General features: G+C 42.6%; 2 protein-coding genes and 1 long non-coding RNA gene across 6 annotated transcripts in view; 1 reads left to right on the top strand and 2 right to left on the bottom strand.

Annotated features, from left to right (window-relative positions):
* The window catches only part of ENPP5 (ectonucleotide pyrophosphatase/phosphodiesterase family member 5), a 27,237-nt gene extending 12,488 nt beyond the window's left edge, over positions 1-14,749 (bottom strand). The window contains exons 1-4 of one of the 2 annotated variants that reach the window (XM_030489854.1): positions 14,453-14,749; positions 11,298-12,167; positions 7,316-7,492; positions 5,571-5,944 (exon numbers count right to left, since the gene is read on the bottom strand). In XM_030489854.1, the coding sequence (XP_030345714.1) occupies positions 5,580-5,944; positions 7,316-7,492; positions 11,298-12,162 (1,407 nt within the window). In that variant the 5' untranslated portion in view covers positions 12,163-12,167; positions 14,453-14,749 and the 3' untranslated portion in view covers positions 5,571-5,579. Of the gene's footprint in view, positions 1-1,405; positions 5,945-7,315; positions 7,493-11,297; positions 12,168-14,452 lie in introns of those variants that run through there. The other variant, XM_030489853.1, reaches the window with a different exon arrangement.
* LOC115609516 lies at positions 14,590-16,922 on the top strand. Its single transcript, XR_003991884.1, has 3 exons — positions 14,590-14,726; positions 15,010-15,170; positions 15,807-16,922. It is a non-coding gene; the product is annotated as an uncharacterized LOC115609516 (long non-coding RNA).
* RCAN2 (regulator of calcineurin 2) overlaps positions 16,874-23,358 on the bottom strand; it is an 82,177-nt gene continuing 75,692 nt past the window's right edge. For 2 of the 3 annotated variants that reach the window (XM_030489859.1, XM_030489860.1), the window contains one exon: positions 16,874-23,358. In XM_030489859.1, the coding sequence (XP_030345719.1) occupies positions 23,198-23,358 (161 nt within the window). In that variant the 3' untranslated portion in view covers positions 16,874-23,197. The other variant, XR_003991883.1, reaches the window with a different exon arrangement.

The raw sequence follows: 23,358 nt of genomic DNA, 5'->3' as shown, positions 1-23,358 counted from the left end.
TCATTTTGCTTAAAAAGGCATACTCAGCTTTGCATCACCTGTACATAGAAAGGCTTGATTCAACTGAGTTATCTTTATCTTTCTGGCAGACTCAGTAAGACTAAACTGTCCTCTACCTGTCAGAAGGATTATTTTTAGATGCTAAAATGAGCACAGTATATGCTCTGCTCTATTGTTCCCTTCCTCCCCCTTCCCTGAACAGCTGTCATGCAGTGTGTGATTGATATGCTTTCAGTTCCTCTGTGCATCACTGTCCTGGGCCAGGTGTCACAGTTACCACCAGGATTTCAGTTACCAGAAATGTAAATGCTGACTAAGTGCAATTATAGCACTCTAATCTGAAATACGAATATTGTTAGAGATGAGAAAATCTAGGTCTAATTGTATTTCTCTTCCTAGCTCTAGGTAGCCCATTCTGACAAGAAGAGCTCCTATGAAACCAGGCAGCGAGTGGTAGTATCTAACAGAAATGCTTCTTACTCTCTACTCCTCCTCCCTTTAGTGTTGAGACTAAACAGTGTTATTGTGGAGAAGGGTTTGAAGAGAAAGTTGAAGTATTAAGAAATAGGATAAACTATGTTCTGGTTGCATTACTAGTCATTTTCAATTCCAAAGACATGGTATAGTCTTAAAGAGTACTGAGTATTCTTCCTGGTACAACTCTTTTTGGTACTGGCAGGAAGGGTTTCAAAGTAGCTCCTGTGCAGCCAGGATTTCATACAGATCATGTACAAATCAAGGACCTAGAAAAACACCTCTTTGTCCTTAGACACAAGGTTGAAATATTTAAAGAAGATGATAGTGTTTTTAAAAGTTAGTGCCTTAAACATGGTTAAATATTTCCACTGTCCAATTATAGTGTGTATGAATTACTGCTTGTGAAAGTCAGCACCTGATTTCCTTTTGAATAGTTTATTCAAAACAGGAACATGAGAAGCCATGACTTCCCCTGCCTCAAAGCTGTGATGGAGGACATAGCCCACAATAGTTTGTGGCAACATTTAATGACTTGTGAAATATACATAACTCTGCAGTGTTCATACAGGGCATACTAGTTTAGGGGAAGTGCTTAAACTAGCACTGAGGTTTAGAAGGGAATGGGAAGTTTGTAACACTACTTCCCAGCAATGAAGACTGATGTTTCATACCTCCATAAAGGAACTCTCAACACTGGGTAGAGAAGCCTTTAAAACATCCACCCCTCGGGGTTTATGTGCTTTTTGTCCTTTTGCACTGAGGAAGCAGTTCCAGAATTGAGCTGATTTCAGCTAACTATAGGTCCAAACCACTTGTTTCAGGTGAAGTTTAACTTGCTGTAATTCAAAAAGAATGTAGCGTCTATGAATATAAACCAACAGCACCACACACCTCCAAAGATCAGACCAGAGGGACAAAGGTTTGCTCTAATATGCATGGTACCACCTTTTATTGCAGAAAACAGTAAGATTTGTTAAGTTAATAGGATTCAGATGAGGACTTCATTATGGCCCATTGAACATGGCACTTTCATGTGCTTGCAACAATTTTTGTAGCCTCACATGTAGTAAACACACATTACCTTTACTGTGGTGCAAACATGCCCTTTCTTGAAAGACGTGTAGAGCAACACGGGTACGGTCAAGCCCGCAGCTGTGACCATTATTTAAGCAGGGAAGATGTGGCAGTAAGCCTGTTGCGTCTGCATTTTACAAAACAGCAGGACTCAACAACTGCTCGTTTGTTGTTCTCCCAACACACAGCTCAGGATTGTGGTGTTCCACACCTCTGAAAAGTCACTGCGCAACCCTTCGTTGGCATTTATTGTGCCCTTTTCCTTTGTTTGAGTCTGCATTTCTTACAAACAGCATTACTGCAGCTCTTTACCGAGGAAACCTGCAAGGTTTGTTTTGATAAAAGAAACTATTACCATTGCTGGTAACAGACAGCTGTTATCTCCATATAGAGTAGCGAGGTGGGAAACGAGGTCTTTTACTGAAGAACTTTGACCTAAAGTCCTGAAGTTCCATCACACTTCCAGTTATTTTTACTTAAGGATACACTCTGCAGAGCACAAGAAATATTTGGGATACATATGAGTTAAGGCCATTCTCCCCCAGCCATCCCCCCACAATTCAAGTTTTTTCCAGAAGTCCTTTTAAATGAAGCAAGCACTCAATGCTTGATAGCTCTAGAGCAAAGATATATTTCAACTTCAACATTTCCAAACAGAAAGAAACAAAGAAAACATTTGATATCTCAAAGTATGCTTCACAGGTCAGTAACGAAAGACAAAATCATGCAAGCTTCTCTGTTTCCAAGCTTAAGTTACAAGTAGAATACAGTGTACTCAAACCCATTTCCAATAAACTTGCTTGTACATCAAAAAAGTACCATATACACAGAAACCAAATCCCTGATCCTCCCCAGCGGAAAGGTAGTTGCAAAAATCTCACATCAGAGGAGAAGTTGATATTTTTCTCCAGTGGCATCACATGTGCTTTCAATTTCATTAAGCATACATCCAACACCTTAAAACAGTGTTTAACACTGGCTACAGTAGTTAGCATATTTGCCAAGAGGTACCTGCAAATACACCTCAGCAATAAAGGAAACGTTTAAACCTAAACCTAAATACCTGAGTGCTGAAAGACTCCCTTCAGTTTTCTACAAAGTTGCATTTTACCCCCCTCAAAGAAGGGCCTTACAGTGCAATACAGACCAGTGGCATCCAGAAGAATTCTCCTGCTTGTGTTCCCAGTTATTTTGAATACTTTTATTCCCAAACCCTTTGTTAGGGGAAACATACTGCTCTTCCCCTGTTGTATGTTTGTGCAGGCGAGTCCCAGGATGACAACACTGACCAGCTTTGCCCGCTCCTTAAAATCCAGGCTCACTGTGGCCTATGATAGAACTACACTGGCCACAATTAACGAAGCAGGAGTTTAATGATCACCTCCGAGACTACAATCCAGTCATTTTTACCTCTGCCATAAACACTGCTATGGAATTACGGCAATAAGAATTTCTATTAAAGCAGAATGTTCGAAAGTGAGAAAGTGTGTAGCTGTAGTAGCTACAGGGTAGGTTTATGCCATCTCGTTTTCAGTTATTCCTTTAACAAAACCTGTAGATCTTTCTTCAAATACACATGAAGTTTGTGCTAAAATTTGCTTTTAAGTTACAAATAAGCAAGAAAAGTTGGACTCAGTGCATCAAGCTGCTCTCTGCCATCCACTTTTTGGAAGGCAACCAGGGAAGTGATTAGTCACAAATTAGAGGTTCAGGTTTTCTACTCAGACTTCCCCAGATGCTCTAGAAACTGCTGTGAACATCAGTATTGCCTCCATCTGTCAGCCTGAGAAGCCCTTGCAGCATTCAGCTTTAGCTGGCATCAGCAAATTAAACTTGAGACATAGCTAATGGTCAGCTCCACTAAGAATTGGTTTTACAGTGCCAGGCACACCTAACTCAGCTGTTTTCCTTCAGTGTTTTCTTAAGAAAATGGCAATGTAGGTAACCAAGGCAGTACACAGAACAGCAACAGCAGGACTGCAGAGATGAGTCGGATTTTCACTTCATACATATCCCCAAATTAAGGGGCTGTCCTCCACAGATCTGCTAGTTTCCTGCCTTCCTAAAGCTACTATTACAGCTAGACTTTCAGCATACACCTTAAAGTGGAGTATTTCACTGCCTTCCCTCTCAAGCATTCACTGCACTGAGCTGTGGTCTCTGGAAACCTTCCACATCTGTTTGCAAGACCACTTAATGCCAAGCAAGTGCCCCTGCCATTACAGAGGGATCCAACAGGTTACTTCTGAAACACTGCGTACCAGACAGTTCGTGACACGGCACTGCAGAGTCATCACTGAGGCAGTGAGGAGTACACTCACATCTGAACTCACCAAGGGGTCATTCATTAAGTCTGGAATTAAGTTCAGCAAAATGAGTTTTGTAGTTCAGTTAGTCAGCTTGTTGCTCCTTGCTAGGCCTGCTAGTAACCCTCCCACCTGCAGCCTTACACTGTTAGTCACACCTTTAGTTTGACAGAGCACATCCAAGGCCAAGATTTCCCCACCTTTGCGCTCTTCTGGGTGCTGTGGATGAAGCAATAAATTACACTTGAAATACCAGACTCACAATCTGTGTGAATTTTGAAAGAGTTTCTTTCTCCTTCAGGCATTGTACTCAGAAGGAAAGTGCAGAGAAACAGTAACTCACCCAGGGAGGGGAAAAACAACCACCAGCTTTTAAACAAGTCAGACAACTAGACAACTTTTCTCACTTCACACCATGTTTTTCATGCAAACCTTAGTCAGCAGCTTCTCACCTACCATTTAAATAAGCTCATCAAAACCCCCACAGCTACAATAGCAAGAAGATCTATTGCCCCATGCAAAATTATGAGAGCAATATATAGTTTTGATGACTCATAATAAGTAATTTTCCCTGACAGAGACTTTGCTCTGAAAGAACAAACCCCAGTTTTATGCCTTTTTCCATATTAAAGTGTGCTTTTCCACATTTAAGATAATATGGCTATTCCTTACATTGTGTCTAATCCTACTCATCAAATGCTAAGGTCCACTCAGTCACATCAGACAAAACAAAAGACAGCAAGCCAAAGTCGCACTAGAGGAAAGTCTCCAGTAACAGATCAGATGCTGTCACCCGATGACAAGCTTGACAGCACTTTGAAAACAGCTTGTACATGTATGTTCCTTACCTGATTCATCTTCCTTATTCTGAAAGAATCCTATCACAGAAATATAGAAGATTCCATTTGGATATACAGGTGTTGTGCTTGTATGTGTTTTTAAACTGCCAACTGCATGGAATTCCTAGAAAATTTAGCCCAGTGTACAAGAAACAATAGAAAAAGACTTACATTTACCTCAAATCATACCTAAAATCATAAAGACCTATATTTACCTGAAGAAACCTCAAAACAAAACAAAAACCCAAGCAGTTTAATGCTGATTGCTGAAGGCAGTGTCGCCTAGATTCGTATTTTGGGGCTACAATTAACACAGTAGTTTAAAGAAATATGCCTAACTCTAAACTTAGACATTTAGCAGTGCATGATGTAGCTTAATAATAATGTTGTTTTTCTGCAGGATTTAATCTGCAAAGCTAGCTGTAATGGTGATCCCTGCAAAAGCTTCCTTGGCCAGGGAAAAAAAGAACCCAAAGAAGTCTAGTCCCATTCCTTGTTAGAATCCAAGAAACTCAAAAACCTTCTGAAGGGAAAAAAAGGAGGGTTGGAATTAAATCCCCATGTAATAGTCTGTGAAGTGCACCTCAGCTGACGTTATTTCCCTAAAAGTAGGTCAGAATCAGGTATTCACAGTCTACATACATGCAGTTTTCCATGTGTCCCTAGAGTATTTTCAACCCCTGAAAGATTAAGTGGTTGTAGGTTGAAACAGAAGCATGCTCTTTCTCTGCATATCTGATATGTATGTACTCCATTGTACCAATGGATCAGCACCCATTTCCTTTTACTCCACATATTTATGCTGACCCACCTCTATTCATTTTTGTGACTTTTGTGTGTAAGCTTATATTAAGCATGAAACAGGAAACAGTACCAAGTGTTATTAATCTTGCAACAGTGGCTGGGCAGCTTCAGTATGTTGCATTTGCATGGTGTTTGCTTGGACGAGGATGAAGTGCTTAACAAAAACTGCAATAAATACCATAACAAGAAAGCTGCCCAGAAAGACTCCTACAACAGTAGCATAGGTGTCTGCTCCAAAGGGAACTTCTTCAGCAAGTATGTCTTTCACAGCATTGAAAGAACCATTGTTTGGCAGTGGGTTAATACCAAGGAGATGGCACAACAAGGGATACAGGTCTGTAGAATTCATGGCTTCTTTTGTGGCATTCTTTCTGAAAGCAGGCCCAAATGCCAAAAAAATTGGATGCATTTCTGGTAAAATGTTGTCATATCCATGATTACCAGCTGGAAATGAAAGATAGATAAAGGTCAATATTCTGGAGCTGCAAAACAAGCATTGAACCTTTTGCTAAAATTAACAGAACGCAGAAAAGGAACGGACATCATTTAGTCTTGCACAAGTTTTGAAGAATCATTTTGATCAGCAGCATAAATGTCTCCCAGCAAATACTAAGTCTCAGAAAAGAGAAGATGCTTTAAAAAAAGAATGGAGAGTGCTATTTTTAACAAAGAGGTAAAAAAAAGGTAAGCTCATACGGCAGTAACAGCACTGCCAATGGCACGCTGGGCTACACCCAAGTTCCTTCATTTTCCCCAAGGAAAAACTCCAGCCTCGCAACTGGACCAGATCTCGTGGGGGGAGACAGGGAGGGAGGGGAAATCCATGTAAAGACTGACTGACTGACTCCTAGTAGCTGACAGAACTTAAGCTGTGGCTACTTTGACACTTTGTCCTGTTTTGTGCACTATCTCCTCATCAACAACGGAAAAGTTTGCAAGCCTCACTAGTGGGTCTCCAGTGCCCGCTCCTTGCAGGGCACTGAAAACCCTGCACAACTAAATAAACCCGCAGGCACAAAAAGCTGCTCTCATCAGCTATCAATAACTGAAGCACTTGTCTTACAGGTAACACCCTCCAGCTACGTAACCAGCAGCAAAGTTTAAAAGGTTTTCAGTAAAGAAAGCTAAGAACTAACCATATGACGCCCTTATTTTTCCGCATAGCTAACCAAAAGCTGTGGTTTACCGTCTCTGTTCTACCTATAATAAATCTGAAACCCCAAGGAGAGGAACGGAAATGTGGGGTTATTTTCCTCCAGGTCACCTAGAATGCATCTTAGCCTACAAGGTAAATGAAAACCACTGCTGTACAGTAACACAATATTTGAGGACTCTTTCTAGCAATAGAACAAGGTTACTGTAAGCAAATACATCCACAGAAACTGAGGACTTTCAGAAAGCATTCTTGTATTTCCAACGCAACCCTTTTCCAGCAAGTAAATTGTACCTGATAAAACAAAGCAATTCATCCTCTACTCAGCAAGTTCGGTTACAACTTTCATTTTCTTTTTAATCTCCCAGAAAGTGCTTGTCAGTTTGCTAGATCTCACAAGAAGACCCCAAGTGTGTGGCCACTAAAGCACATGAATGATGATATCTCAGTAAGTTTTGCTTTTTGAAATGGTAAGTCCAATTCCTCCTCCCCCATCCCATCGGGAAAAAAACTAGATTATAAATTCTACACACTTAGCTACAGAGTTTTCCTTCCCAGACTTAAAATAAAATACAGATTAACACTAGTTGAGATTCAGAGAGAAAGCACCATGTAAGGTCTCTGTCTAGGAAAACATAGCACTGTAAAGGCAGAACACTTACGTTGAAAACCATCAGACTTTTTATGCAGAATTTCCCATCCTTCATCAGCCACTGCTAAGATTGGCTGAATTCTACTGTTGTGTTTGTAATGTAATCTATCTGGAATCTGCTCCTTTTTATACACAGTCATGTTGGGATGAGCATTGGCCAAAGCTTCATATACTTCATCCAGTTTGCCTTCAAGGAAACAAAAGACAAAACTTAAACATAGCAGTACGCTTACTGAAACTCATCAGTAGTTTTAATACAACCGAAAGAAGAGGGCAAAATGCACTTCCTCAAAAGCTAATTATAGCTGTAAAAGACAAGGGCAGATTAAAACATGCACAGAAGTTACTGTGAGAAACCCAGAGTGTCACTCACAGTGAGATCACACCCGGCATTGGCCTTTACAGCCTATTCCCAAACAGTAAGTGCCTTGCTAATTTTAAAAAAATCCCTCATTTCATAGTTACCAGAACATAAGCTTCTCACAGGAACGAGTTAGAAGCATTCCATTAACACTCACGAAAAGAAACCAGCTCCTCCTAGCTCCATGCAAAGCTTGAAAGCAAGAAGATAAACCTCCCAAACCTGTTCATGTAACTAAACCTCCTAAACCTGTTCATGAGGTAATGCGCACGTTAAGGCCATATTCTTCTTCCCTTCAGTTAGCTATGATGACAAGTGACACCTTTTATTTATTTTAAAGCAGTTTAATTGTTAATTGGTTTCCTTTAAAAGGCCACGGAGAGCAGCCGCTTTGTTTCTTGGCATCTCTGAAAACTTACTTACGAGTGAAACCAACTAGTTCTTCTACATGATGCTCCAATAAACAGCTACATAGCTGACCTAATTTGATTCCCAGTTTTGATCTACTACCATTTTGATGACACGTTTAGCCGATTTAGAAAGAGCAGGTACTTTGTTGTTATGCACCATGTAACACCGTAATAATAGCAATTAATTGCTTAGGGATAAGCACAACTAGCTTTCACTAATCTTTTAACAGAAGCCCTCAGGTTACAGTTCAGACACCACTAATGCGTTAGGAGCTGTACGAAGATTGCAGAGGCCTAAGCGGGGAACACAGGACAAACAAAGGGACAGGTTGGACTGACAGGTGAAATGGCACTTCTGGTCTATAACTCTGTGTACTTGATAGGAGTTAACCTCACTACACACTCCCTTGTATTCTCAGCTCTAATCTTTTCCCTTCCCTAGTCATCTACTGCACAGGGAGTGTAAACCCTCAAGAGCTGTACTAACACTACCAAACAAATAAGCATTTTCCACCCCCAATTCTTTATTTGCTTATTTCCAGTTTCTGAGCTGTTCTTTCCAGCAGAAGTCACTGAACAGCCAGAAAGCAGTTGGACAAGCTGAACACCAGTGTGCAGGAAGGAGGAACCAGGACATGCAGACAGGAACACAAAAGCAAGTTCAAGAATCTACATCTGAGCAAGTTTCTTCAATTCCACCCCCATTTCAGCAGAGATTCCTGTTAAGGGCTATGCAGTGTATATAACAGACTTCTGTTAGACAGCAAGTAACTCAGCTCCATGACTTATTTAAGTACTTTGTGCCACACACACGCACAAGTCAGTCAGACAGCAGAGTTCACAGATAGTCTCTGCAGGCCAGTTCCAGCGCTACAAGGTCTGAAGCACAGTGGGAAGGTGTTTACATTTCCTTTGTGGCCAACAATGCCATTTTTAGCAGACAAGGGGGAATTTAGTACATCCCATCATTTAGACGACTTATTCCTGGCTCGTTCTGCCTTCACAGCTACATCCTACAGCGGGTGTTCCTCCAAGCGAGCTCTTCTCGTGAGTGTCTATCCCAAGAAACAATTGCCTTGATGATCGCAAGATCAAGTGCTTAGTTCGACCCGTCTGATGCCGCCTGAAGCATAACCAGGATGAAATCCAGCCTACCATTTACAGCGTGCAAGGAGTTTTACATATATCTCAGGGGGAAAAGGGTTTGGGAGGAGGTAACCAATGACTTCAAAGAAAACCTCTCCATTTTCCTCCTCAGTTCCTAGGACCCAGCAAAGAGATTCTGGAGGAAAACTGGAAATGGATTAATGTATAATGTTAATTAGCTCAAACTGGCATAAAAAAAGAACCACTAAACTTAATAATCTTGACAAAAAAGGTCAAGATGAGACAGCAGAAGTCCAGGTATGATAGTTACAGCAACAGGAAAAAGGACTCCAATCTAGCATTTCTAGTACTCTATTAGTAACAAGATTAATTTTGTTATGCCACTTTTCTATGTGGGATAACAGGAGAAGCCCCAAATACAGCAAACTATGATTTTTACACTAAATTAATTCTTTGAATTAATGTATTTATGTTATACGCAAGAAAAATGGCCAGCATCACCAGCTGTGCTACAGGTACCATCTTCGTGAACATATACTTAGCTCCATACACACTAATACACTATCACCGTTAAACAATGGCTTTAATCCATTTCTCAGGGAAGATATATGCAGCTAAACAGTTAAAGTAGCAGAAACTGCTGCATGTTTAAGCATTCAAAATTATTTCTCAATGTCTCACTAAGTTTTACAGGCAGGACAAATGGAATAACTTGAAGAATCAGTCTTATGTACTCAAGTATATGTTGTTTCATACCTAAATGGAGAATGAAGCTCATTGGTTTATAATAAAAATTACAGCTGGTAACACAGAAGGAAAGACTTTTAGCTGTGCTCAAAACCAAATCCAAGCTATTTCTGAAACCCACTGAAATGCCTTTTTGGCTTTTTTAATACTTTGTCATCGAATTGCTGCAGAGATACTGTTTCTTTTCAGCATCTAGCAGGAGAATCAGGTTACACATCTTTAAGTTCTCATTTACTGCACTAGGGATGTTTCAGCACTAAAGTTTATAACTCCTTTATTTGGTAATGAGAACATTGTGATCAACCTTGTCTGTCACCATTAGGATGGGACTCCCAAACTCAGCTCTTCTATCACCACTGAGAGAACCACCACCCAACTACAAGCACCTGAGTGTGCTCAGGCAGCAAATGACTCAGTTTGGATGTACTAACCTTTTAGTCTGGAATATTCTTCAAACTAGAAAATGATCGGAGACATTTGTTTACATATTTAAAGGCCACTTAGGTCTGCAAAACACCCTCCCTGCTGGGGCATTAAGTAGAATGCTATCCACTAGTAACGCAAACGTTACAGAAATCTTAAACCACACCTTTTCAAACGATCACCTTAAAACTCAACTTCCAAGTTAGCACTGCTGCCCACACAGAAACCCGCTACTTTCCAGGTTAACGCATTCGCACCAAATAGTTATAGCTTTTGATCATCCAACTAAAGAGCAGCACCCCGCCATCACTACCCTAAACATACACCTGACACTTAAGCAACCCTTCACTGACTGCAACCAGACTTCAGGTTTCGATTCCAACCGTGTTCTTGCCCATCATTATGACAATAAGAATGGTATGAACATAACTGGCTGGCTGTTCAGCACGACGGGGGAAAAAACTGAAGTGAACTACAACAGCTGGCAGCTGATCAAACAGCCAACACAGGCCTTCTTTTTATCACAGGTCCCCATCTGGTTTCAGTTTACTGTTTGAGTTAGAAAACTAATTCTTCCATTCTGGCTTTAGCCATATCATTTTGATGAAAGGCAAGATATGTGACATTCAGTTATTATCTATCTAAAACGCCATTCATCCTTGATAATGCTGTTAGATTATCTTACTTCTCATAAGGACTAAAGGATATTTGGCAATATTAGTCAACAACAGACAAATTGCTCACAATTCATTTCAGAAAGTTAACCCAGGCTTTGGACAGAGCTAGCAAAGAGAACAAAGGAGTGATCCTGCAAGCACTCCTTGTTCAAGGCTGACGTCCTACTGGCATCAGTGCTGCTACTGCCACTTCAGTTAAGGAACAAAGTCTATAAGGTTTCATACTCAAGTATTTTCTTCAGAGACTTTTACTGCTAGAAGTCCTACCTTCTTTTGGCAAAATAGCTACCACAGGAGACTGCTCAATGACTTCATAGAGCTCTCTATTCACGTACTGATCAAGCTCAATGAGCCTTTCCGAGGAGGACTGTGACATTCCATGATCGCTTGTGATTATGACATTTACCACATCCCATAGCTTTGCTTTCTTCAGCTCGGACACAAGATATCCCAGCTTTTTGTCAATATCACTAATTACGGGTCCCATAAGTGGATTTTCTGGACCCAGAATATGGCCCATCTGATCAGGCTGTTCCCAGTACAAGAGGCCGAAGTTTATGGGTTCTTCTGACGTAAACCAGTCAATAAGCCTAGCAACTCTGTCTTCAAAGGAAACAGCAAAGTCATAGGGCATATAATATGTAGGAAAGGCTCCATGTATTTTCACATCTGTCCCAGGCCACATGGCTGCACCAGTTTTATGCCCTTCCCTCTGGTTCGTTATCCATATTGGAGTGGCTTCTTCCCAGAACTTGGAGTTATAGACTTCCATTTTGTTCAAAGAGAAAGTTTCATTCAGAATAGGATCATACATCTCATTAGCAACTACACCGTGGCTTTCTGCATAGAGACCAGTCACCATTGTATAATGATTAGGATACGTTTTCGTTATAAATATGTTAGTGACCTGTTTGACATGAACACCATTCTCCATGGCATAATGAAAATTGGGAGTTGAGGCTTTATAGATGTAATCCCACCGAAATCCATCAAAAGATACCAGCAACACTCTGGCCTGGGCTGGCTGGAGAGACAATGTGCTTGGAAGAAATGGTAAGAAAATTGCCAGGACTCTCCATAAACAGTTCATGGCTATTCTGGAAGGTATTCGTCCCTTCTTCGGAGGCAACATGGCATCTGTTGAGCAGAGACAGAAGATTTGTTTGCATTAACCTGTTTGTCAAAGTCATAACTTAGTTTTAAGAATGCGTAGCTAAAACATTCCTTCTGTATTTATACAGCTTGCCTTGCTAACACTGACACTCCAAACATCAAAACAAGACCTTGTACCTATCAGGTATATTGATATCCCAATTTCAGAGATGGGAAGTGAGACACTACAGTTTGTTGAATGAAACTCAGATTGCAAAGCAACTTCTTTACCCAATACCACTGCTCAACCTCTTCCTTTTTCCTTCCTGCTCCCAATACACAGGAACTCCTGCTCTTGCCATCTGACAAGTTTTCAAGTATTTTTGGTACTCAAAATTGTTTTAAGACAATTTTTACAACAAAAAAGTTGTAAGAAATTGCCCTATGAGAAAACTTCTGCTTGTTAAGATGTAAACAGGGGCAGCTCTCACCTTGAGAATAACAAGGTCCATCTCCACCAGAACTTTATAACCCTCATTAAAGCCCATGAAGCATTATCTCTCCTCTGTGCAGGCGTGGCACAGACCACAGACCTGCAGGGCAGTGGACGGGAGAAGGAAATACAGCACGGGAACTGCTGGAGTCTGTGCCTGCACAGCTCTCACCAGGGGAGGGGGAACCACCTAGAAATTATCACGGCTTCTCAGCCCCCACACTGGGTGGGGGATTACTAAATGTACAGGCAATCTAGTGGGGAATCTAGGAAATAAGCTTTGAATTTCAGATACCGTCATATATCCATTAAAAGCTTTTGCTGCTTACAAGGTGTCAGATCGAGTTAGACAAAGAGCAGGAACGTCAGTTTCCCAACATTTTATCACATCTCTAACCTGATCATAGCTTTGCTACATAACCAAGCTCCTACTGATCCACTTACAACCAAATGCCACTTCCTGTGTACACACAGCTTTACCAATAAGAATGTACACAAGTCATACAAGCCAGTGTGCAGTTTAAGTTCTTCCAACTAACCACTTACGTCCCTAAATGGATTGGAAGATTTGGTGGTACTGCCTTCAGTGAGCCACTGGAAATACTACATCTTTCAAGCATTTTCTGTACTCAAAGCTGTAAGAAATTGTCCTATGAGAAAACTTCTGCTACTGAAATTCAGCTGGAAAACGGTGCTTGTGTAACCAGTAAACCCATATTAATATCCAGAGTACATAAATATCCTAGTTCATATAAAAAGTTCTAGCGTAACAAGCATCTGAATGCCACTGCAGTGATAGAACAGGATTTGTCATTCTGGTAGAACACAAGATATCTTCCACAGGAAATTTTCCTAGTCCAATTCCCCAATTCCTCCCGATATACAGCACTCATATATTTATTTACACTGGAAAACAGTGTAAATGTTCCACTGAACTTGTGTGTCTCCCAGAACTAAAATCCAGCCCTATAGTGCTGCTAAGAATGAACTGGCACTTCAGAGGCATAATTCCCCTTTCAGCAACCACCACAGACCTGTGGTACTGAATCACTCCGCTCCACCCCATTTGGGATTTCTTTTGGCTGAACCTGAAGGAAGCAAGGGAGAACATGCCATTGTGTCCACCTGAACCCCAGCTGCCAAATTATAGTTGACTAATAAATTCCCCCTTCTTGGGAGTGACATTATTCATTAAAAATGAATTCAAGTCCTCTCGAGTGAAATTAGGTCCATCCTTCTGAATTTTATACAGTTCATAGAACCACAGAATCATTAACAATATTGATATCAACATCACCCGATCCTTTAACTATGTATTTAAAACGAATAATGTTTGTTTTCTTTTTCCTCAAGGTCTTCCCTTACCGGTCTCCACTGGACACACCTGAGCACATCTACTGACCCAGGTCTCTCAGAGGCTCAGCACCACAACGCATGGCCCTGGGGTCCTGAAGGGGCTCTGGTGGGACAAAGGCATCTGACTGACCGGGGCCGGCAACTGCCACACCGACACACAAGCGTCCAGCAGGCCGGCACTGCCCTGCCCAGCAGCCTCCAACCGCGGCCGCAAACCGCTGCGCGGGGCTCCCTTCTCCCGGCCAGGCCGACCCCGCCAAGCACAGCCCGGGCTCAGGGACCCCGCGCTCCCACACGCCAGAGGCCCCCTCGGCCCAGGGCAGCCCCCGCCGCGGCCCAGCGGCCTGACGAGCCGCCCGCCGCCCCGGAGCCCTCGGTCCGGGCTGCCCCAGCTCCCGCCGCCCCGCGGGCGGCTGCACCAGAGGCGAGGCCGCGGGGGGCTCCCCCCACCCGGCCGCAGGGAGCCGCGACCCCCCGTTACCTGCGCGGCGGGACGGTGACAGCACCAACTCCAATCGCGCACCGGGCTGAAGCAGCTGGACCTCACGGCGCCCCTCTCCGCCCCGCCCCGCCGGGAGTGGCCAGCCGCGCTGTCAGTCAGCGCCCGGCAGCGGCCGCGGCGGGAGGAGCCGGGCGGTGAGCGAGGTACGGGGCCATTCACGCTCCTCCGGTGGCCCGAGAAGGTCCGGGTGAGGCGGCAGCCCTGGCGTCGTCCCGCGTTGGAGGCGTTCGCTGCCGGCTCGGGCAGCACCGCGGTACGGCGGGGGCAGGGCCTGGGCACGGCGCTTGGGCGGTCTGAGGAGAGCGCGTTGTAAAGGGGTCGGTGCGTGTCATGGTTCAAATAGAGAAGTAGGGCCTGGGCTGGGCTCGCCGTGCTTTGAGCTGGCTCTAAGGGCAAGGAGCAAAGTTCACTTTCTGCGTATCTGCAAGCGCTTCTTCAGCGAAAAATACATAAATAGAATTGATTCAGGTGTTTTTCTGTCTGCCTTTTTTCTCTTGTGTTCTGAGGCTCTAAACAAGAAGTTTTTTTCCTGGCAGGTACTTTTTGCCGTGTTGTCATGTTCAAGACCCATAGCCATGCCCTGGAATCGAGGAAAATCAGTTTATTCCTTGTCTCACTAGAAAATGAGCTGCTGAAAGGTTAAAAATCCAAGCTGGGTTTCCCCCCTTTAACAGCTGAGGAACTGTGCTGTGAACAGGTACAAGCCTGTGCCTTACGTGTGTACACAAACCTTACTCTACTCTATGGCTGTGTACAAAATCATTTTACTGGTGCACAGGAACATGCTTCTTATTGATCACTTCACAGCTGGCATTGCCGAACTTGTAAGTCCTTCTGGTGCAAACAAGAATTACAATGCAAACAGAACAAAACCTGTGGGTTTGGGGTTTGGGGGTGTTGGGTGTTTTTTTCCTAATCTTTACAGATGAACCTGCTTTCTTGTTGATGGCAACCGACTGAAGGCTTCATGTCTCCAACACAGTAGATTATGTAGGTAGAAATCTACATAGTAGATTAAGTAGGTTGAAAAGGGTTCCGTGTAACCTGCATACAGGCTGTAATCCAGGTAAGACTCTGGCTTTTTGTGTGAAGGGACAGCTTGGCTTCGTGAGCTTGAGATCACTGAGCTGGCCAGGCTCACGCACAGTGGAGGGACACGCTCAAGCTTGGGGCAGTGGCGAAGTCTGGTCATTGTACCTAAATTTTTTAAGCAAGTGTGATACCTTCCTCCCCTTCACCCCGGCTCTAAGAACAAGAGCAGGGGACAAGGCTTTTCTAATTGTTTTCTTACAATCTTTATTGTTTCCCCTTCATTACTGTTGTTCTGTTACAGATACGAGATGACGACTGGTAGAAAACTGGAAATACATATTGCTGGTCTGACTGGTAGAAGCTGTGTGGATGTGGTTTGTGTACACAGGAAACTGAACTAGACCACATCTGTAGCATGAAGCTCATCATAGGATTCCTGACCCGCACCAGCAGCTTGGGAGAAAGGGGTAAAAAGAGAAAAGCCATTATAAAGTTTTTTCTCGTGAGACGCCCCCTGCAGTCCTGCACCCAGCTCTGGGGCCCCAACGTAAGAGGGATATGGAGCTGTTGGAGCGAGTCCAGCGGAGGCCACAAAGCTGCTCCGAGGGCTGGAGCACCTCTGCTCTGGAGACAGGCTGAGAGAGCTGGGCTTGTTCAGCCTGGAGAAGAGAAGGCTCCAGGGACACCTTAGAGCAGCTGCCAGTGACTAAAGGGGCTGACAAGAAATCTGGAGAAGGGCTTTTTACAAGGGCCTGTAGTGAGAGGACAATGGGGAATGGCTTTAAACTGACAGAGGGGAGATTTAGATTAGGAAGTTCTTCCCTGTGAGGGTGGTGAGACCCTGGCACAGGTTGCCCAGAGAAGCTGTGGCTGCCCCATCCCTGGCAGTGTTCAAGCCCAGGTTGGATGGGGCTTGGAGCAACCTGATCTAGTGGAAGGTGTCCCTGCCCGTGGCAGGGGGTTAGAACTGGATGAGCTTTAAGGTCCCTTCCAACCCAAACCATTCTGTGATTCTATGGTTCCATGAAAATTGCGCTTCTGTGTACTGAAGCCTCTGGCCAGGTGCCCTTCAACAGCAGGGCGCTGTCTCACACTAATAGTTAATGTCATTAGCTTGGAAATACAGTACTCACATTCACCATTCAGCTTTAATTTTGGCCTCTCGTCACTCGGATCCCGAGGCCTGGGGAACTTCAGCCGTGACCTGCATGTATCTGCAGTGGCTGGAGGTAGTCACTAGAGGGTAGAGGTGTATACGGATTTAACGCACTGCTCTAAATAGCTGGAAATGATAATATTTGCCTTGGATGTAAGAAATGGCTCAGCTGCTTAAAATATATAAAATGAAAACAAAGCACGATCAAGGAGTTTGCTAATTCCACCAAAATGTTTAATACCATAATAGATTTTCATTGAAGTACAGAGCTAATGTGAATATTTGTACAAAATATGTGGTTAAAAATAGTATTGATTTATAATATATACAGATATGTCACATCTGTGTCAGAAATGCAGACACTTGAACGAAAACATGAGTAATGTTTTTAAATCTACAACAACATACATGAAATATTTCTGCAGCTACCCACAGCAGGACAACTTGCCAAACTGACACTTAAGGATCCAACAGTCATTACAGATGGCATTTCTTTCAGAAGTTTCTGAACAAGAAATCTGCTCTAAAATGGATTCAAAACATTTACCTTCATTAACCAGATAGTGAAGAGAACACACCTGTGTGGCACTAATGTAGACACATTTTTCTCATACTAGATAAGTGATCAATTACAACGATTTGTTAAAACAAGGCTGATTTTGTGGTGTAGAATTGAGAAGTTTAATCCTCCTTGCTGGATGCTCAGGTGAGTGAGGAAGCCCCAACAGCAAATAGGCCCTTAATAAATTCTTAATTGTAAAACACAGTTTCATGGATTTATATCCTGAAGTCTATCTTAAGGTTCTGAATATCTTTGTTTTTCATTAACTTTGAGGCTGCTCACACTTCCCAGCCTTCCCAGCCTTGCTTCAGCAAGAATCTCTATGACAAGTGTCCCCGATTCTAAGCTTTGTAGCTACTGCATCGATACAAAATCCTCTATTAAGGTGGCTCTTAGTGTAGCCCCAGAATCTCTGTGTAGTGACTGAACAAACTGACAAAAGGGGAGAGACGAATCAAGGCCATTTTTTAATGCTTTCTGAGCATCTCTTCAGTGCAGGCATTCAGGGTTCTTGCCCTTCCTTTGGGAGTGCTGCTGCTGTTCTACCTCAGTGCAAACTTCCCTCCAAGCCAAAGCAAATATACTCGACACTTCAAATAGACATGTGGGAAAGAGCATTTACAACACTTCCTCCCTTTTAATTTTAACCCTGAATGCTGCAGTCTACTTGAATTTAAAAAAAGAGCACAGCTCACATTAGAAAGAAAATCTCCTTTTAAGAGAAGGCTGGAATATTTGAAAGCTGCTGTGCTCCCCCCAAATGTGCTAAAATATGAAAAGCACTGTTCCGTTTTGGGGTGGTTTTTTGGGGGTAGCATACCTAGTTACTCAAGAGCATTGCAGGAGGGTGATTATAAATGAGGGTCTGAATGGGGCTTCAGTCCGTACCTGATTTTACTTTTTGGTAAACCAGAACTAATATTTCTTATCCAGAGGGGAATTAAGGAAATGCAAAGGTCTTAAATTCATATCGGTACATGAAAGAAAGTCTTAAATGGCTAAATGTTGAGTGGCAAAATGTTTACCACTAAAGAAGGAACAGAAATAAACTTAGTAAGGATTCTTTAGAGGATGTGCTCTGAAAGCATTGTAACTGTAGTCAGGATGTCCACAACAACCTACTGAGGCATTGAAGCTCATTTCCAGGTGCACTGTCCAGTGCCAAGCAAGAGGGAAGAGCCACAACTGGCATGTAGGCAATGCAGCATTTCAGGGAGCAGGGGAACAGCCTTACTGTAGTTAGAAAGCTCATTTGTTGCTCAAAAGCAAAAAATAAATTGGGCCTCCTATTGTACATTTTGCTTCTGAAGAACGCAGTGAGAAGATGACTATTATTGTTTTTGTAATCAAAACATAGAGGCTCTGATCTGTCTCTTCAAAAGGAACCAGGGAGCTCAGAGCTTACATTTCTAACGAGACTTCTTAAACAGATCTAACTTTAAGAATCATGAACAATCATCCTTTGAGAAACAATGTCTTTTATGCCAGGCGCCCAGAAAAACAATCATTTTCCCAAATGCATATCTGAGTGATGAAATACAAGAATTTCACAAGACAGTTAACCAGCAAATTCATCTCCTTGTTTCCAATCCTACACAAGGTCCAGTACAAATTGACGCAAGAGACTACAAACAATTACTTTTAATTTTTGTAATACTTAATGTTAACAGAACTTCCCCAGACTGGATGGTAGCTGGATGCCATCCATGTTCCTCACTCAAGCCTTTGTCCCCACCGCATTTACCAGTTCCTATAAAGCACAGTAAGAACCACATCAGCTGCCAGAGATGCGCTTTTGCCCAGCAGAGATTCTGCTCTATTCTTTTTTTTGCATACACCAAGCCAAACCCACAGCAAACCAGTGCAAGCTCACATCACTCTGAAACTGCACAGCTCAAAACAGAACATGGCATATCCTGCCAGCGAGGGGGCTGCTTTCCCCCCTAATTTCTACTGAAACAGAGTTTGGCCTACATCACACATTTAAGCATTTTCAGTTCTACCAGTTAGGAGAGCAGTGGTATGTACCACACTAGTCAGTTATTAATATAGTTTAACTAACTCTTTTAAATGATGCTTTTCAAAACGCCAACGCAAGCAGAACACAAAAATACTGTTTGCCATATTTATTCTTTTAAACTAAGCTCTTAATTATACAAGTGTAAAAGTGATTAATTAGCCAATAGCTTTGTAGTACTCCTATAAAATATGACTAAATAGAATATTTCAAAAGTATGTACAATAGAATGGAAATGCTCACATAAACCATCACAGTGCTCAGACATGCCACTGTCATCAGGTCTTGCAAGATGGTTTTATCTGCCACTCTGTACAAAGAACAGTCTTTTTGAAGAAAGCTTTTTTACTATTACTGAATGGGAAGGACAGGGGGAAAAGACCAAAATAAGAACAACCCATCCACCCCCACCCGATTTCAGATCAAATAAATGTTAAACAATTTATCCATGGGGCACATTTTCACAATATAAAGCACTTTGCAATAACTATGTTACTGTTGAGGAAGGGATGCTCTTGCCATGTTTTCTTGCTGAAAACAAAGTGTGTTCGAGGGTGTATGGGTATGTTAGGAAGGGGGGAGTTTGTACTACCTTGTATTCATTACAAAAATCAAGGCCACAGAAATTCTTTCTTCTGCTGATCCAAAAACACAGACTCAAAGATACCCTTTTGCCATGCACTATAAATGTTTTCATGCTTTTAACTCTACTTAGGAAGTCATTAAAATTTTGATCTTGTATCTGAAGAGGTGAGAAAGGACAAGCAGGCAGCAGGCAACAGAAATAGCAACTGTACTCCCCGATTCCCTTCCTTCATTTCCAAGCAGCAGCAGTCATGTCCACCCAACAGCAGGCTCAGGGCACTGCCGCCAGCCGCTCCCACAGGCTCCTGCTTCAGAAAGGACATTAGAAGGACGTCCGCTACATCACTGTGCAATGGCAGATGTAATGTAACACAGAGATTCCATTCTTCTAGTACTGCGACAGGAGAGAATCTACGTTAGCACTGTGGACACCCTGTGAAAAGTGCACATTGGAGGGACTGAGCTCGTAGGTGCTACATGAAAGAAAATGCCCACTGAAGTAAGCAGGGGCTCTGCCTGTGCATACTGAATTAAACAGGACAGCTTCTCCTCCAGATGGTCAGCGTGTTTTCAAAGCCTTTCTTCTGTGATGGGCAAGAAGCTGCCTATAGCAAAATACCAGGTTCCCTCAAGAGTCAAGAGTCACAAAAGCTTCTACTTTTATGATAGAGACGTTATTCCATAATACCTGAAACATCTTTCTGTGCTGACCATTATTCTATCATACAAATGTGATCTATAAGCTTTGTCCATAATTACAACAGGCTTCTTTGAGTTTTCAGGTTTGTAGTTGTGTTTCTATTGTACACTTCCCCCAACGAGCCACGTTCCACTCCCTCCTGGGAAGTACTGTGGAGTTTTATAAATACAATGAGGAGTCATTACACAGGGTTTGTTTTTAAATCTGTCTGAAAACGCACTTTGAGGAAAGCACATCTAAGATCCAATGCATCATTTGAAGCCAAAGTCCGTAGTCCAGAACCAAGTCTCTCTGAAGTTCAAGTACATGGATACAAGGACAAGATTTGGCTTCCAATGCTTTTGCGTGTAAAAAACTCCAGAGTATCAGCTTTGATTGGAGATGATCTCTGATTGCTTACATTGGTTGAGGATGTGGCCAGTAATTTCTTCTATACAGCAAATCTCAACAAAAAATCTTATGTTTTTAAATTTTACTGTCCCTGTTTTAACTGGTCTAAACCCCATGGACCTTGCATTGTGTATGTTCTCAAAAAGATGGTGGTGTTACTCCTGAAATCTAGTAGGTGGCCTCTGACGGTGTTTTCAAGAGGAACACCAGGTTATAGACCAGGGCAGCGAGTGCCAATTTATTTAAACCAATTCCAAATGCATCACTGAGAAAGTAATTGAAGTGAAACCTCTAAGGAGTTACTTTAAGACAAGTTTACACAGATATCATGAGGATAGTAAAGCCTCATTTTTTGTTCAGTGTTGTATAAATGTGCTTCTGTTAGTGTAAAACACGCACAACAAGGTCCATAACGCAGTAACAAGTATCACATTGTAGCTATATGCTAAGGAAAGCACTACATCTCAACAGTAATATTAGGGGGCTGTGGTGGTCAGAGAACGAAGTGTATGAGGATGGTGAATCATGGTGAGGAAGGTCTCAGAACATCCTTACCATGCATGCTGAGAATGGCATCTCCAGTCTTCACTGACATAGCAACCTGCTTTTCTTCCTGGGAGTACTGCGGAGCTGACGGATGCCCCAGCAAGGGGGGCTTCACTCTGCTGAAGCCATAGCCTCGCTGCTAATTAAAGGTGGAATGGAACCCTCCCTCAGAAACCAGATCATTAGTTTTTAGGACAAAAATCTTGATTACAGAACGTGAGCTGACTTTTCAGATCCTAGAGCGAGCTTCCAAGATGTATTTACTTCTTTTAACTCGTAAAAGATTTTAAACCGTGGAACCTCACTGTGCCATTATAGTCACTTTGGGGAGTACAGCTGCAGCTAAATTAGCTTTAAAATCCCACCGTATCTTACACATATGCTCAGTTTTCTGCAGTATTAATTTCAGTGGAACTACTCATGTGCATAAATTAAGCGCATGCTTAAATATATGCAAAATCCGAGCTCAAATGTCTAGAAAATATGTTCTCAAAATGACAAGTGCGCATAAAAAAATAATCATCATGGAAGGTCTGCCAGACAGGGAATCCAGTATCTGCCAACCACGATGAAAACACAGGACAATTGTTGTAACCCAGTATACATTGCAAGTGAAAGAAACATGCAGGAGGGAGTGAAAAAAGGGGGTTCGGTTGCATGCAGTCTAATTTCAAGTGTGTAATTATGGTCCTGTTTTCTTTGGCCTAAAAAAAAAAAGAGAAAAAAAAATCAACAAACACCAACTAACCTCTCCTCACCTCCACAAACCCAAACTGCGTACAGCTCAAAAAGGGCTTTAAAGCACAGAAAGTGGGGAGGTAACAGATCTGAATATTAGAGATGTAGAAGTAATTATTAACAGTTTCAGGGCTATTCAACACACCACTAGGAAAGCATTCGGCCTGTATCATTACTAGAACTTACAGCTATGACAGAAAGCCATCAGTTAACTTCTCTTTCTTCCTCAAACTCAGAGAGAAGTACCACTCAAACGCTTATGGAAGATAGAACAACTATGCCTGTTGATATTCTGGCTCCCTCCTCTCTAAGGGAAGGGCACAGGACCCTCCAGCAAGCTGCTGTCTCTCCCCTCAGCCCAGAGAGCTCTGTCTCACATCCCTGCCACCATTAAGGACCAGTGAGCTCTGCTGGTGGGAGAGGGTGTTTCTCTGCTGCTTCTAAAAATGCTGCAAAGGTAGTATTCCTTACAGAAAACTCCAGGGGGGGTGAGAAGGCCACCAAGCTGCTAATAGATTAAAAACAACACACATACCCCCCTTAACAAAAAAAATCAAAGGAAAAAGAGAAAAGGTCTGCAGGGGAGCTGAGGGGGTCAGAGGAGCTGGCTGCTCAATGAAGGGCAGTAGCAAGTATTCTGGGAGTTTGAATATCAAGCCTTACATCAGCCTAATTGCCACCCTGAACAATCTCTCTGGTAGTGGTGTTTCAGCATGCAAAATAGAGCTGTGAAAAAATCCTCAGACTGAAACCCTCTCTTGTCTCTTCAGCCTTGTTTTGTCCTTTCCAAAAAAACCTATCCGTTGGTGTGTGATATGGTTACATGTACAAAGATCTTTTTCCTAGCCCTTTGATTACATAGGCTTGATTACTGTGAAGGGATTTCAATGAGTAGTGTCCTGGTACTCAAAAGGCAATGGCTGCCTTTCAACAAAACAAAGCAAACAAAAACCAAGAGCTGTGCTGGAGGAGAGAAATGCTGCTTCTGCCGGAGAGGCTCAGTTAGATACAGGAGGTGGCAGACCAGGGCGTCGAGTTTGAATGATTTTTGGCTTTGGAGAATTCTTTGGGTCCTCGTCTTCTTCCATGTCGCTGTCACAGACATGCACTACCACACTGGGAGTGGACTCCGTTCCTGCATGCAGCTCATACTTCTCTC

Source organism: Strigops habroptila, chromosome 6 (genome assembly GCF_004027225.2).
Source record: "Strigops habroptila isolate Jane chromosome 6, bStrHab1.2.pri, whole genome shotgun sequence".
NCBI lineage: Eukaryota > Metazoa > Chordata > Aves > Psittaciformes > Psittacidae > Strigops > Strigops habroptila.
The sequence above is the reverse complement of the archived record's forward strand: the minus strand, read 5'-3'. Positions and strand labels throughout refer to the sequence as shown.